The sequence below is a fragment of the Artemia sp. Qi Xiang Cuo genome, chromosome 6 (assembly GCF_049724085.1).
Source record: "Artemia sp. Qi Xiang Cuo chromosome 6, ASM4972408v1, whole genome shotgun sequence".
Taxonomy (NCBI): Eukaryota; Metazoa; Arthropoda; class Branchiopoda; order Anostraca; family Artemiidae; genus Artemia; species Artemia sp. Qi Xiang Cuo.
Genome location: NC_142799.1, coordinates 69,740,938 through 69,757,169, shown reverse-complemented (window position 1 = coordinate 69,757,169; position 16,232 = coordinate 69,740,938). Strand labels below are relative to the sequence as shown.

The 16,232-nt window shown below is 36.6% G+C and overlaps 1 protein-coding gene across 3 annotated transcripts in view; it reads left to right on the top strand.

Moving 5' to 3' along the window:
• Positions 1-16,232, top strand: part of RhoBTB (Rho-related BTB domain containing) — a 182,699-nt gene that overhangs the window by 130,344 nt on the left and 36,123 nt on the right. For 2 of the 3 annotated variants that reach the window (XM_089091189.1, XM_089091191.1), the window contains exon 10: positions 7,759-7,779. The exons of the other annotated variant lie outside the window; for it this stretch is intronic. In XM_089091189.1, the coding sequence (XP_088947315.1) occupies positions 7,759-7,779 (21 nt within the window). The remainder of the gene's footprint in view (positions 1-7,758; positions 7,780-16,232) is intronic. 3 annotated transcript variants of the gene reach the window in all.

Here is a 16,232-nt window from a genome sequence, read left to right as displayed (position 1 = left end):
TAATTTCATAGCTAGTATTTCTGAGAAATCGGTTTTTTAACGATCGAGAGACATCCAACTTTCAAAATTGTGGCCACTAGATGGTACGTGCCACGCATGGCGGAAGGGATAAGTGTGGTATGAAACAGTGTGATTTGGAGAAGTCCTTCCTTGTGTTGCGCCCCACGTGGTGAAAAATTGTGGCACTCAGATGAACACGAGGTGACATAGAGTGGGGAACCCTCTGTGAACACTTGTTTATGAGTCCAATGAACACTAGTCCATTACGTTTCTTTTTGGGAATTAAATACTCCGATTACAGAGTTTTTGCGTATTTTATGTTAAAAGTTAGTCCTTTGAAAATGATGAATATTTTGGAATCCTTTTAAGTTAGTTTGAAAAATTTGCAGGAAAGCCCTCAAATGTCTATCTCAGTTGTTGCTGCGTTGACAGTCTTTAAGTTGACCTTCATCTTATTCCAAGAAATGGCACAGGGAAGACATAGTTTTGAGAGAAAAAAACCTGTTCGAGAATATTAGCTTGTATTATGATATAACTTGTCATAATCAATACAGGCATGCAAATTCAGGATATATTCCCATTTATAATCTGATTGTGAGGTATATGTACGTATTTGGCACTCGATGCTCATTTATCGATGGTTGACGTCTACAGAACTGCCAGTTGTGTTCCTCTTTATTTCGTTTTTCCAATTATTTGCTATCAGTTTTCATAATCCTTGTAACTTCAATGTGCGATTGCTTAAAACCTGTTTTGCCGCAGGTAATGTATTTTCTTTGTTGACAAATCGTATATCCAGGGGCATATCGTATCTCACTTTATATAACCGGTAAGGTTCTGTAGCACCCTGCGAATCGCAAATCTGAAAATCTATGACTCAATTTTATAGCAGGGTTGCCTCCGGTGACAAAAATCACTAGATTTTAGTGATTTTCTGGTTGATTTAGTGATTTTCTTCGATAATCTAGTGATTTATGTGCAAATTTAGTGTTTTTTTTTGTTTAGGCGATGTAAAAATCAATAGAAATTGTGATAAATCACTGGGGGTGGCAACCCTGTCTTATGGAAGGGGTAACAGTTTCTGCAGATACTTGACCAGTCAGATTGGAGTCAATTGGTTTCCGGATGCTCTGGAGAGAGTATGCGTTTTTTCTCTTTTATGCCTCAAGCCTAAAGGCAAGCGACTATATTTCACTACAGAGATTGCATGCAGTCAAAGAGTGCGATGCATTGTCTCATTAAAAGTGACAAATTTTATACGTTATTCAGTATGTATACCTGTTCTACATTACGGCTAGAGGAACGAGCTGAACTTTCAAGATTTCATTTGTGCGTTTTTGAGATTTTTTTTCTTTTTTGTACCGGTCGTCCGACAGACTTTTTGGCTAGTTATACCTGCATATTTCACATCTGTCGTGACAAAAAGTCACGACAGACTTTTTGGCGGTCACCTGCATATTTTGCTAGACTTCCATGTCTAGACGTGTTTCTGGCCTGACATCTATGTCCATGCGTATGGACATAGATCTCACTGACCACCAGTACTGAACTTCTGTTCACACATAAAGTCTAGTACCTGATTGCGCAAGTTACAACCTAGCATCTACTACTACTGCTAACAATTCACTGCAGCACGAAGCTATCAGAGGCCAATACAGCTACACACACTCCCCCATCCCCATCTATTCAAAGCCTCCCACTCCTTCACAACCTTGCATCTGGTTCTAAAATCTAAAACTGTGTCTAGAATTTGAAGTTCTGAAAATCAGAAAGCTACTTTTGTGATTGTATTTATCATTTGTAATGTCACGCCCAAAGACTGTATCTGATTTTTCCACGCTTCTGTGATAATAGTCAAAACTATTTGCTAATCTGTTGTCAAAGGAAAGACAAGCAGGGCGATATAGATCAAGAGGATCAAAGTATGATAGAACATACATTCTCCTGCTGATTCTCCTTTTGAGAGTAGCTTAGCCAATGGTTTTTGGCAATTACCTCGGAACAATGAAAATCTGAGATTCGATCTTTAGGTGTAACATTATCAATTGCTTGAAAGTGGTATCTCTGATTGGACTTCCATGCCTAAGTAAGTGCCTGGTCAGGCTTCCATGTTTGGGCATGGGATTGTAGATGTCCCTTGAGAGAATGAGAAATTTGTAAGAGCTTCATTATCGGTAAATTAATGTGGGAATACAGGGATTATAAACTATTAGCGCCACTGACATTGTAGTGTCTGCCGACTTCATTAAAAAGTAAAAATTGTTGATAAAACGGGATAATTGTTATAATTAATGTATAATTTGTAGATTTGAAGCAGAAATATCTTCATATGCGATAATTATTTAGGAATATTTTGTTTTCATGAATAATTTTAAGCCCAAATCCAGTCTGCTAGGGTCGTATCCAGGGGAAGGCCTAGCCCCCCCCCCCCCGGATTCTAAATATCTGGGCATATTTTATTCAAATTATCAAGTATAAAGTGTTTTGTATAATCCCCGTCCGAAAAAAAAATCTTCGTCAGTCCCTGTAGTCGGACAAAGTAAGCTCAGATTAGCTTTAGAAAATATTGGCAGGTTAAGTAGAGTAGTTGACTTTTTAGTCAGTAGGCCAAGACGTGAAATATTTCTGCTTTCTTTACCCTTCCTGGATACCTTTCATTACCAAGCACCTGAGAAGATAATTCAGGAAGGGACAGAATCACTAAATGTTAGATGGAGAATTCAGGGAGGGACAGAATCACTAAATGTTAGATGGCATTGGTGATTTTTATTTTTGACTTTTGTGCAAATATCCACTCGAATAAGTTCCCCATACTGTCTGGATGGACCTGTGTATCGATACCGACGAGGGAAATATTCAAGCAGAATATTTAGGTATATCTAGCTCAAAGATTATTTTGAATAATTGTATGGCTTATACGCTAAACTTAAGACACATTACTCAGGTACAGATTGGTATCTATTTTTCCAGTTATTGGCTTGAAAAAAAGTTCATGCAAAAGGTTCAAAAGCCCAATTTCGCTCTCCTGTAATTGTAAAATATTAATTATGTCTATTTGTTTTTTGAACGATAATGTAGAACCGAATTTTTAGATAGGTATTTACGCAGGGGGACCTTCGTGCCTACGCCTCTCCATCAGAATTTTATAATTTCCCCTTCCAAAGAGCTCTATTGCCCTTTTCGGGGGGGGGGGGAGGGGAAGTAATCTGTCAAGTTTTTCCCTCCCCGAAGCATACTCGCGCGCACGTGACTATCCTCGGACAAATGAAAAAAATATTTTTATTCTTTTACGGTTCAATGCCCAAATTCGCAATTCCGAAAATGTGCGCAGTTTATATTCTAATTGGTTTATTCCAAAGAAACTAAATATTTTGGAAACCTTTCAAAACAGTAAGGAAATCCTTGTAAGATATACTTCAAATTCCTTCGACCTGAGACTACTGTCCTTAATTTCCGGGGAAACTGAGCGAACAAAAAGTCATCAAGCTTGTTTACAAGAAAATTGGGTACTTGTTTATTATATCCTAAACACCTCTATAGACTGTATAGGGAAATGCTTTAGGAAACCAGTGAAACGGGTAATTTCAATGGATAAATGGATCGCAAAGCGTATTTTGTCATTCTGTTTACAATGTTTAAACTATTGTTTTTTTGGGTTTAGGGAAAAAAAAGGTACCTAGTGTAGGTTTTGTTACGTATTTAATATATGCTATGTTTCCTCCCCCCCCCCCCTCCTAATGTGCAAATATGTAGCCCAATTTTGTTTCCAAACTATTGTATTTCCATCCTATTTTATTTTATTAGCATTAACCAAACGTGACTTCTTTCGTGTGTAGGATATAATGCACAAGTACCGAAAATTGTTCATTTTAACGGTCATTGTAATATTGAATGGATCCTATTAATCGATAGCCCCACCTTCCTTCTCTAGAAAAGTTTTATAATCTTTTATACGTAGATCTAAGAAAATTTCACCTTTTTCATTGATCCCAACAGTTGTAGCTTGCAACTTTTTTTTTTTTTTTTTTTTTTTTTTTTTTTTTTTTTTTTTTTTTTTTGTAGCTTGCAAGAGGTGTTACTCCGCCTACTTCAACTCCGCCTACTTCAGAAGTTCAAGATTGACCTGAAAGTTTCAAATTAGTACCCAACTGCCCCAAATACCTCAACAAATTTTTTTATTAAAATAATTTTTATTATTAATTATATATTATTAATTAAAATACGATTTATCGAAATATTTGGGTAAATTACTACCCACATACCCAATACCTCCATTTAGCTTATCAGTTCTTATTCCTCAGTTCTTCTTCATGTTGAAAATTTGCGTAGTTTAAGCTGTAACCATTTATTAAAAAGAAACTGCATTTTGGAAACCTTTCAAGTCAGTCAGGAAATCCTTGTAAGAAATCCTTCATATTTTATTTTGTTGAGAGTTTTGTCCTTAATTCCCAGAGAAATTAAGTGAAAAAAAGGAATCGAACATGTTTACAAGAAAAACGGTTGTTTTAGCAGTGACTGTATTTTTGACTGGATGCGCTTTATGACCCCACTCCCAGCCTCCTTAGACATGCTTGTTAATGTAGAGACGTAATATACGTACGTCTCAGAAAATTGCACGTAGCTTCTAATCCTGAAATTTCAGTTGTGGTTTGCAGTTAATTTTTTTTGGACAGCTGACCAGTTTCCTCGATCTTTTTTCAGTCAAGGGTGAACCCTCAAATAAATATTGGCGTTTATATACACCATAAATTGCTCTTCATTAGCATGGACTTTATTTATCAAAAAATATGTATGAAACAGAAAAGTGGAGAGCCTCATTAGCAGTTTGTGTATAGTCTCTTCAGTAGATATACATAGTAAATGATAATACTAACACTACAATGACTCATCGTAGCACCAAGTGCCAGAGGCTACCAAAGCTGTGCACACTCCTCCCCTCCAATCTATTAAGAGTTCCTCTCTTAACTCCGTTTTTATGAAGGTCCAGTTTCCTTTGAATAATTTATGGTGTACTTTATTCACCTCATTTGACGAGTTTCTGCTTTTCGTTTGGCCTTGGATGAATGGCCAAAAAACTCGTGTAATTGGATCAAATAAAAACAATTTAATTCGAATTACCAAAAGATCACAAAAGTCAAGAGGAACAAAAAATAAAACGTCCCAATATCTAATTGAAGAAAAAAGGAAATTTTAGTAAAAGATTCAATAAACCAAGTTGTACATATGGCGAGTCATCAAACTCATTACGAATTAAAGATTTATTAACTCCAAAGATCTGGCAGGAGTGGTAGTTTGAGCAGAAAATATTCCGTTGATAATACGCTAGGCATTCTAAGACAGTTTTTTTTCAGTTAAGGAGGGCTGAAAACAACTATTGATCGCGAGGAGTATCTAAGAACAGTTGTGATATACAGTAAAACGATAAATTTATAATAATACCAAAACGAACGGAATTAATAGACCTTAATAACGTAGAACGTAAAATCCAATAATTTCAGTAAGACTTGCCCAAAACTAGGTGAATTGCTTCTTTTTAAAGGTCGCTGTCTTTATTGAAATTGTGTTAAATCTAAAAAATGCCCTTTAGGATGATTTTCTATTTTTCTATGTTAGAATTAAAAATAATTTTATCCTTGTCGCTTTTTTTCAAAGGTCTGTTTAAAATTTCAACTACAATCGAAAGGCTATTGTCTTTATGTGTTGGGAGCTCTTGCTTTATTATAATGTTCAAAAAATGAGTAAGGTTGTAGTTGCTATGCTGCAGGTCTGTGTAAAATTTCAACTACAATCGAAAGGCTATTGTCGTTATGTGTTGCGAGCTCCTGCTTTATTATAATGTTCCAAAAATGAGTAAGGTTGCAATGGCTATGCTGCAGGTCTGTTTAAAATTTAAAGTACAATCGAAAGACTATGGTCTTTATATGTTGCGAACTCCTGCTTTATTATAATGTTCAAAAAATGAGTAAGGCTGCAGTTGTTATGCTGCAGGTCTGTTTAAAATTTCAACTGCAATCGAAAGGCTATTGTCTTTATGTGTTGCGAGCTCCTGCTTTATTATAATGTTCAAAAAATGAGTAAGGCTGCAGTTGTTATGCTGCAGGTCTGTTTAAAATTTCAACTGCAATCGAAAGGCTATTGTCTTTATGTGTTGCGAGCTCCTGCTTTATTATAATGTTCAAAAAATGAGTAATGTTGCAGTTGCTATGCTGCAAGTCTGTATAAAATTTCAACTAGAATCGAAAGGCTATTGTCTTTATGTGTTGCAAGCTCCTGCTTTATTATAATGTTCAAAAAATGAGTAAGGTTGCAGTTGCTATGCTGCAGGTCTGTATAAAATTTCAACTACAATCGAAAGGCTATTGTCTGTATGTGTTGTGAGCTCCTGCGTTATTATAATGTTCAAAAAATGAGTAAGGCTGCAGTTGCTATGCTGCAAGTCTGTATAAAATTTCAACTACAATCGAAAGGCTATTGTCTTTATGTGTTGTGAGCTCCTGCTTTATTATAATGTTACAAAAATGAGTAAGGCTGCAGTTGCTATGCTGCAGGTCTGTGTAAAATTTCAACTACAATCGAAAGGCTATTGTCGTTATGTGTTGCGAGTTCCTGCTTTATTATAATGTTCAAAAAATGAGTAAGGTTGCAGTGGCTATGCTGCAGGTCTGTTTAAAATTTAAAGTACAATCGAAAGACTATTGTCTTTATATGTTGCGAGCTCCTGCTTTATTATAATGTTCAAAAAATGAGTAAGGCTGCAGTTGTTATGCTGCAGGTCTGTTTAAAATTTCAACTGCAATCGAAAGGCTATTGTCTTTATGTGTTGCGAGCTCCTGCTTTATTATAATGTTCAAAAAATGAGTAAGGTTGCAGTTGCTATGCTGCAAGTCTGTTTAAAATTTCAACTAGAATCGAAAGGCTATTGTCTTTATGTGTTGCGAGCTCCTGCTTTATTATAATGTTCAAAAAATGAGTAAGGTTGCAGTTGCTATGCTGCAGGTCTGTTTAAAATTTCAACTACAATCGAAAGGCTATTGTCTTTATGTGTTGCGAGCTCCTGCGTTATTATAATGTTCAAAAAATGAGTAAGGTTGCAGTTGCTATGCTGCAGGTCTGTATAAAATTTCAACTACAATCGAAAGGCTATTGTCTTTATGTGTTGCGAGCTCCTGCTTTAATATAATGTTAAAAAAATGAGTAAGGCTGCAGTTGCTATGCTGCAGGTGTGTATAAAATTTCAACTACAATTGAAAGGCTATTGTCTATATGTGTTGCGAGCTCCTGCTTTATTATAATGTTCAAAAAATGAGTAAGGTTGCAGTTGCTATTTCCGTTTTAATTTAGTCAGACCTCTGGCTTGTATTAGAAAAATCTCAAAGCATGGTTTATGGCACTTATGGTATTGATAAAGTAAATAAAGATAGGGTGAATTCTATCCCTCCCGCTAGATATTTCGCCTGTAATGATGATCTGCTGCCCTTTTATATTTAGAGATTTTTTTATGTTTAATCGGTTTTACTCCGCCTACTTCAATTATTCGAATAGTTCAGAAGTTTTAGCTTGATTTGCAAGTTTTTGATTAATACCCAACCGCTCAACCTCCATTTAATTTATTCCTGCTTATAAAATTTTATGAACTGTTGTAAGGGTGTATTACTAGCAATAATAAACAAATCTTCACCATTTACAAACATTTATTCTTCACTAGGTTGTACTTTGCACATTTTATTAATCTCTAATTATTTCTGTTTTTACATGCAGTGCAGGCTGAAATTGCTTTTGGTAAGCCTTCTGTTATAATTAGATTATTAGTTAAGGTTATTCATTTGATTCTTTTTTAGTCTATTGTAGAAGAGTCTACAGATGATACAAAATTACTGTGTTTCAATTACGAAAGTAATATATGAAAGTGATACAAGAAAGGTTTTCTGTTTAGCCTTTACCCCTAATTGGAGGATTTAATCTTTAAGTTTACCAAATCCTCCTTTGTTTTGCATTAGAGAGTTTCCGATGTCAAAATACCTTACATATCCAGACTGATTTATTTTTATATATTAATTTTAAAAGTATTTTCTAACAATTTTTTCTAAAAATAAAGTTAAGATCCTAAAAAAGGAGTAAGAAATTGAATCCTAAAACGAGCAAAAATAAAGTTATACAGTAAGTCCAACTTAAAACAAACACAACTTACTATGAATGAACAAATGAACCATACTATTACTAACAACTCACTGCAGTAGCAAGCCGCCTGAAGCCGACACAGCTACGAACGCTGCTCCTTAATCCCAATCTATTCAAACAAAAACCAAAGAATCGTAAAGAAGAGAGAAACGAGGATAACAAAAGGATAACCTGTCATCGTTGCTATAAAAGGGTCTTTACTATTTCACTTTCAGTGTTTGTTTTAAGATCTGGTTTTTATATTATACTTCTATCTAGTTTTATCTGTATTTTTTAATATTTTGACTGAAGAAGGTCAAGTGGAAGTCTTGACCGAAATATTTGCATAGTTCTTTTGTTTTTTTACTTGCTGTTATTATCTTCGTTTCTCTCTTCTTTACGATTCTTTCGTTTTGTCATGATTAGCCAGTGTGATGTCAGAAATTATTTAATCTATTCAAAGCCCCCCTCTTTGCCCCTCCCAATAAGTTCTCGTTTCCCCTAAATCTTTCCTTATGACATCCTCCAATCCCATTCGGGTTTGACCCGCTTTTTGTTTCACCCTAGACAGTTGGCCGACAAGGACACTCTTTGGCAATCTGTCATCCTTCATCGTGCAAAACGTGCCCTAGCCATCTCATCCTTTCTCTCAATATACCCTAGTTTTCAAGTTCAATTTTCAAGTTCAATATGGGTTTTAATAAAAAAATAAAAAAATACACTTAACTAAATTCCTTGTGCATTGATGCACATTTGGGCCGGTAATAATTGCACACTCTAAATACAGCGTGGCCTCCTGTCCTCTCCTATTTCCACCCCGAACCGCCATCAAATAACAAAGATTTAATGCAACTTCTCCTCCGCTCACACCCCTTGAAGTATCAAACTAAAATATAATAAATAATAATAATATCAAACACTCCTAAACATAATAAAAATAAAATAAATCTAGTAAATAAATTTTTAATCTTTTAGATATTTTTTTACATTCTTTTTAAAGGAGCCGAGAGACCTATATGATTTCAGCTCTTGCGGAAGTGCATTCCACTCTCTAGCACACGCAATTCCAGGAGAAAATTCCGACCTAGCTGACGGTGTCGGGGGTATGTAAATGTCTGATGGAGATCGTGTATTTAAATTATGGATTTGTGATGCTAATGTGAATAAGCCTTTAAATGGTAATAGGAGTGTTCCTGAAAAATATTTAAAACAAAAAACAGTACAAGATAGTCTGTAAAATGATATCATTGACAGCCTGTTCGGTGATGGGCGTAAAATTCGAAGTGCTTTACTGTGAAGTGAGTTTAGTGTATGTAAACGTGTCTTGAAAGTGAATTACTCGACTGTAGAGCAATATTGAATGTGAGGCTTGATAACTGCATTGTAAATCAGGATCAGTATTTTTTTTAGGGAATTGGTGACTAAGTTTTCTCAAGATTCCAAGGTTCCTTGAAAGCTTCGTCTCGACACTTGCTATGTAGTGTCTGAACGAGAGGTTTTCGTCGATACCCCTAGGTATCGAACGTGTCCTTTTTTTGGTCTCTTGATAAGTCCACGAGAGGTTTCAATGCCAATCACATCAGGAGCCAGCGAATCTATACGTGAAAATAATAAAACACTCGATTTGTCACTGTTGATGACTAGACGATTCGCGTCCATCCACAGGTACGTTTCTTCAAGAATGTCTTGTAGCTTCGTTTTGAGAGACTTGACGTTCCATTCTGAGCTTGCCATAAGTGAATCATCCGCAAATGCTGTTAGTTCGTCCTCAGCTTCTACTATAGACCCCGGCATCGTTTGTGGGTGACATAATTTGCAGCAATAAGGGCTACGACTTGCAGGAGATTTGCTCGTTTTTCTTTCTTTATGAGGAGTCAGTACTTGCTGAAGATCATTTACGTGAACAAGAAACAATACCGGTCCCAATTTAGATCCCTATGGCACCCCGCAGTTAACTAAGACATCATTTGTATGGTCATTTCCTGTGTAAACTCGACGATTTTCCAGGTAAGACTTAGACCAATCTAGGACTCGGCCACGAACTCCAATATGATCCAGCTTTCCTAGTAGCATTTTGTGGTGCATGCTATCAAACGCATTCCTAATATCTAGAAGCACAGCTGCAGGTAAAGCACCCGAATCTAGGATTCTGTTTACGAATAAACTTAGTGAAGTAAGGGCGTCTTCGGTTGAATGGCCAGTCCTAAACCCGAATTGGCGGGTGTTGAAAAAGCCTTTGGCCTCTAAATATTGGTAAAGCTGGTTTTTCATCGGCGTTTCAAAGACTTTCGAGAAAACTGATAAGACTGAGATTGGTCTATAATTTGCTGTGTCTATATGACATCCACCTTTGTGAAGAGGTATTATCCTTGCCTTTTTTAACATTTCAGGAAAGACCCCTTTATCTAATGAAAGATTTACAAGGTAAGTTAGAGGCTCAGCAATGGTCGTCACTACTGCTTTTAGTACCTTTGTGTGGACCAGGTCGAGCCTGAAGCAGAAGAGCCCTTCAAATTTTCTACGAGTAATTCGAGCTCACCTGGTGTTACATGACTCACTGCCATTGATTTCATGCACTTCGGGCCAAGGTATTCTTTGTATGATTTAGCTGGTATCCCGACCGAATTTGCTGTGGTCTGGCCGGTATTTGCGAAAAATGTGCTCAGCAATTCGGCAACCTGTGTAGGTTCGGTAATTTCTTCATCATTCACGACCAATTTCGCTGGTAATGTTGAAGACTTAGTGGTTGGGCGTAGTACCGAGTTGATAATATGCCACACTTTTCGACCATCCTTCCCGCTTTCCGTCAGTTGTTGGCCCAGGTAACCACGCTTTGCTCTTCGTAACACAGTCAGAAGGACTTTCCTGTATTGCTCATACTCCTCCAGCCGCGCTAAGCTCGGAAAGCGTCTATGCTCTTCCCAAAAGTGTTTTTTTTTTTATTCACACAGGCCAGAAGAAATCAGGATTGAACCACATTCGTACAGCTTACTATTTGAGGTACGGTCAGTTTGTCGGGTACCTAAAACGATCCGTATGCAATTTTTCTGGAAAACATCTAGCAACCCCTCATCCCGTTTTTTGATGCGCCTACGCTTGAGAACCATACTTGACTACTGTAGTCACTTTAGCTTCAAATATTTTAATCTTAGTTCGCAGACTTATCTTCCCATTCTTCTGAACTTTTTTCAACTGTGAAAACTACACTGGGCATTGGCTATTCTACTTTTAACATCTTCACTGCACCCACCGTTTTTACTGATAATACTGCCTAAATAAGTGAAGCTGTCCACTTAATCGATCTTCTCGTTACCCAGCGTCATCTCTTCACCTTCACTTATTGCTATTCTTATCGACTTTAGTTTTCTTGACATTAATTTTCAAATCCTAAAAGTTCAGGGTATCAGTTACAGTAGTATAGGCCCCTGTAGAACCGACTGACGGAGATACTAGTGACTCAGATGAATTTTATTTACAGTTACAGGAGCAAATAGACAGGGTCCCAGGTAGAAATACGATGTTTTTACTGAGAGATTTTTAACGCCCAGGTCGGTAGAAATAGGGATAGATGGTATCCTAGCCTAGATAAATTTGGTGTAGGAAAAGAAAACAGTAATGGATACAGACTTTTGCGATTTTGTGGTTATAACAATCTAGTTATAACCAATACAGTGTTTCGTCATAAAATGGCCCATAAGTTAACAAGGTATTCCCGTGGTGGTAAGGCAGCTAACCTTATTGATTATGTTATAGTAAACCGAAGACTGGCAGGATCAATACAAGATACTAGGGTATATAGTAGCGCCGTTATTGATGTTAAGAGTAAAGATCGCCATCTAGTAGTGTCAAGGGTTATTTTAAAGCTGAAATATCGGAAGGGTAACTACCTCCCGGGAAGTTATGATGTTAGTAGACTCCAGGATAAAAATTTGAGAGAAACTTTCCAGGAACAGTTGAATGCTAAATTTGAGAGTTTAGAAATTTGATAATGTGGAAGATGGTTGGAGTAATTTTAGAAAAATAATTTGTGAGGTTGCTGAAGGTGTCTTAGGGAAGAAAGCAAGAACTGCAGCTAAGAATATTAGTGAAAAAGCTTTATGTTTAATAGAAAGGACTTGTACAAGAATTATCTGAGTGATAGATCATAGGAAAATAAAAGGAATGTAAAGACAGTGGAGAAAGCATTAAAATATGAACTAAGGGGGTGTGAAGTGGAGGCCATGGATAAAATTGCCGACGATCTGGAAGATGCAGCTAGACGGCATAATAGTAAAATATTGTACTGGCGTGTTAACAAATTGAGAGGGAGTAGTCAATCCGGAATTGTCCCAGTTAAAGATAGGAATGGGGCCACAATTAGTGAAGCCACTTTATAAGAAAGGTGATAAAAGTGAGTGTGGTAATTATCGAGGCATTAGTCTGGTCTCTGTAGGTAGTAAATTACTTAGTAATATGATACTTTTTAGACTGAGAGATGCCGTAGACAAAGTTTTAAGGGAAGAACAGTGTGGTTTTAGAAAAGATAGAGGATGTGTCGACCAAATTTCACTCTTAGGCTAATAATTGAGATATGCCTAAGTTTTTAAACACCTTTGGTCCTTAGTTTTATAGATTATGAGCAAGCGTTCGATTCTGTAGCTTTAGTAAAGGTTTTATCCTTGTATTGTACACCAGACAAATACATTAAAGTGATTAGTACTATGTACGAGAATAACACTGCTGCGGTTAAGGTAGGAAATGAGGTTAGCAGCTGGTTTTGTATTAAATCAGGAGTTAAGCAGGGTTGTGATCTACCTTTTTTTATTTTAGTTTTCATTTTGTTATTTTCTTTCCTCTCTGAGTTTCATTTGTTTTGTTCTATCCCCCTTTATTTGGATTATTTTGATGGACTTAGTCTTAAGGAGCACAGGAAGGCAATGGGAGACCACGGAATCAAATGGGGAGGAAAAAGTCTCCTGGACTTAGATTATACTGACGATCTAAGCATCCCAGATGAAAGTGTGAGCGAAGTGAACGAACTTTTATACGTTTTGTGAGGTCAGGGCGCTAGAATAGGTTTGAAAATTAATGTTAAGAAGCCTGAATCTCTAAGGCTAGGAATAAGTGAAGATGAAAGGGTGACGTTGGGTAATGAAAAGATTGATCAGGTGGGCAGCTTCACTTACCTTGGTAGTATTATTAGTGAAGATGGTGGGAGCAGTGAAGATATTAAAAATAGAATTGCGAAGGCTCAGGGTGTTTTTTCACAGTTAAAAAAAGTTTGGAAGAATAGGAAGATAAGCCCGCAAAGTAAGATTAGACTATTGGACGCTACAGCGATTGCAGTGGTCAAATATGGCCCAGAAACAAGGGGACCCTGAAAAGTGGTTGATGATTTGCCAGAAATTTCATAGAGAGTCGACCTGCGGGCTGCTATGGGTAAATAGCCTACCGATCATATTTAGAGCAGAAGGTTGTACGAACCACGTAGTTCAGTATCACTCTTTAGGGCTACAATGAAAGTAAGGTTGAGGTAGTTAGGGCACGTTCTGAGGATAACAGATTGCCGAAGATTGTCCTTTTCGACCAGCCGTCTAGGGGTAAACGGAAAGCAGGTCGTCCTCGTCTGGCGTGGGAGGACATCATGAAGCAACATTTAAAGGAAATGGAAACTTCGTAGGAGGGTGTAAAGAGGGAGGCTTTGAATAGATTGGGATGGAGGAGGAGCTCGCGTAGCTGTGTTGGCCTTGGGCGGCTTGGGGCTGCGGTGAGTTGTTAGTAGTAGTAGTAGTAGTATTCTTGCACTTTTAACTCGGAAAACCTTTTAAAGTTCATTCCTTTTGTTAACATTTTCATTTATGATGCTTAAATTAACAGCATAATCTAAGTATAGTAGAATTTTACTTCCCCATTGGATTTTGTTTTCTCTCATTACCTTTGCTGTGCTCCTTAGTATAAAGTCCATCAAATGACCCATATAAATAAGGATAGAACGCAACGCTGCGTAACTCCCGATTTTATGCGAAACCAACCACTAACCTCATTTTGTACCTTAACCGCAGCATTGTTATTCTCGTACATAGCACTAATCACCTTAATGTATTATCTGATATACCAAACAAGGATAGGACCTTCGCTAGAGTTCTTCTATCAGTTGAATCACCCCCTTGCTCATAATCTATAAAACTGAGGACTAAAGGCGTTTAATCACTCAGACACTTCTAAATTATTAATCTAAGAGTGAAAACTTGATCATCTATCCTCCCTAAAACCACACTGTTCTTTTCTTAAAACTTTGTCTACAGCATCTCTAAGTCTAAAAAGCATCATAATACTAATTAATTTGCTTCCTACAGAAACGAGGCTAATGCCTCTATAACTACCGCAGTCACTCTTATTATCTTTATTATAAATTTTTTTTTTTCATTATGGAGGGGTTTAATTAGAGTTCTCCTAAAATCGCTGGGTGCTTCCCATTTTTCAGAAATCATATTCATAATCTTCAATAACTTATCTCTAACCTCACAATCACCATATTTAAAAGAAAAAAACTAATTCAGCACCTATGGCCTTATTATTTTCTAATCATTTTAGTACTGTCACTAATAGTTCCTCACAAAATAAATCTTACTTCATATCCAAAGTGGCAAAAACTTTTTAATTCTTTTTTTGTATCTTTTGCTGTAATTTCATCAAGGCTTAGCACTCTCAAAATCACTGTATAAAGATAATTAGCAGTAAGTTTACCGCACATGATTTCTGGCTCTTCATTCTCGGTCCGAACAAACAGCTCCTCTCACGTAATCCTTCATTAGTGCGTAAAACAGCTCCTCTCATTTGATCTGCCATCAGCGGTCCAATTACCCTGTACCACGTATTTTGGCAGAAACTTTCTCAAAGTGCCTTTGAAACCAACTCGAGACTTCGAAACCTATACTTGTAATTCCTAAAAACATCTAATAATAACATTGCACTACTAATTACCAATTTTCATATATGTATTGGAATACGTTAATATAAAATTAGTTTCTTTAAAATTTAGTGTTCCAACGTTAAAGCCAAGTTTCGCGTTCAAGAGAAGTCTGACTTGTCTACTCGTGAAAAGATCTAATGTCGCTTATGTTTTTACGTTCTCCGGAACACTCGCACCTCGGTCCGGGTTTCTATAATGGGTGAGATAGGGAACGATCATACTGTCTAATACTTATATAATGTGCTGAAAATGTTCTGCAAATTTAACTGGGACAAGTCCGGATTGACTATTCCCTTTCAATTATTAACACGCCGGTACAATATGTTACTATTCTGCCGTCTAGCTACATCTTCCAGATCATAAAGCCCTAAACTGGAGGTTCACCATCTTGTCTCTTTAAGAGTGTACAAGTCGTGTCTTCAAGAATTAAAAAAAAAAAACAAGTTTTTTTTACCTGAAAGTAAGGAGCGACATTAAAACTTAAAATGAACAGAAATTATTCCATATATGAAAGGGGCTGTCCCCTCCTCAACACCTCGCTCTTTAAGCTAAAGTTTTTTATTGTTTTAAAAAACAGAGTTGTGAGAAAGAGTCTGACTTCAGCGTAAAGAGCGAGGCGTTGAGGAGGGAACAGCCCCTTTCATATGCGGAATAATTTCTGTTCGTTTTAAGTTTTAATGTCTCTCCTTATTTTCAGTTAAAAAAATTGTTTGTTTTTTTATTTAATTTCTGAACGTTTTTGAACGTTTGCAGGTTCTGATTTTGGCTCACCGTACATGAATACTTAAAACGAAATTTGCATATTAATTTTACTTTTTTTTGGTTAAATGGCTTTCTCGAAAGTTGTTTAACTTTATTTATGAAGGTTTTTACTAGTAATAGATATACGTAACTTGCGAATTAACTTACGTAACGAATTTCTATATTCTTATATTTTTAATACATACATTAGGGGGTTCGCCCCCTAGTCAATACCTCGCTCTTTACGCTAGAGTTCGAATTTTGTTCCAATTCTTTAAAAATGACCCCTTAGTCACAAAAGCCATTAATTAGAATAAATAGCTCTTATGAAAGTACTAAAAAAATCTTTAGCGTAAAGAGCGAGGTATTGACTAGGGGGCAA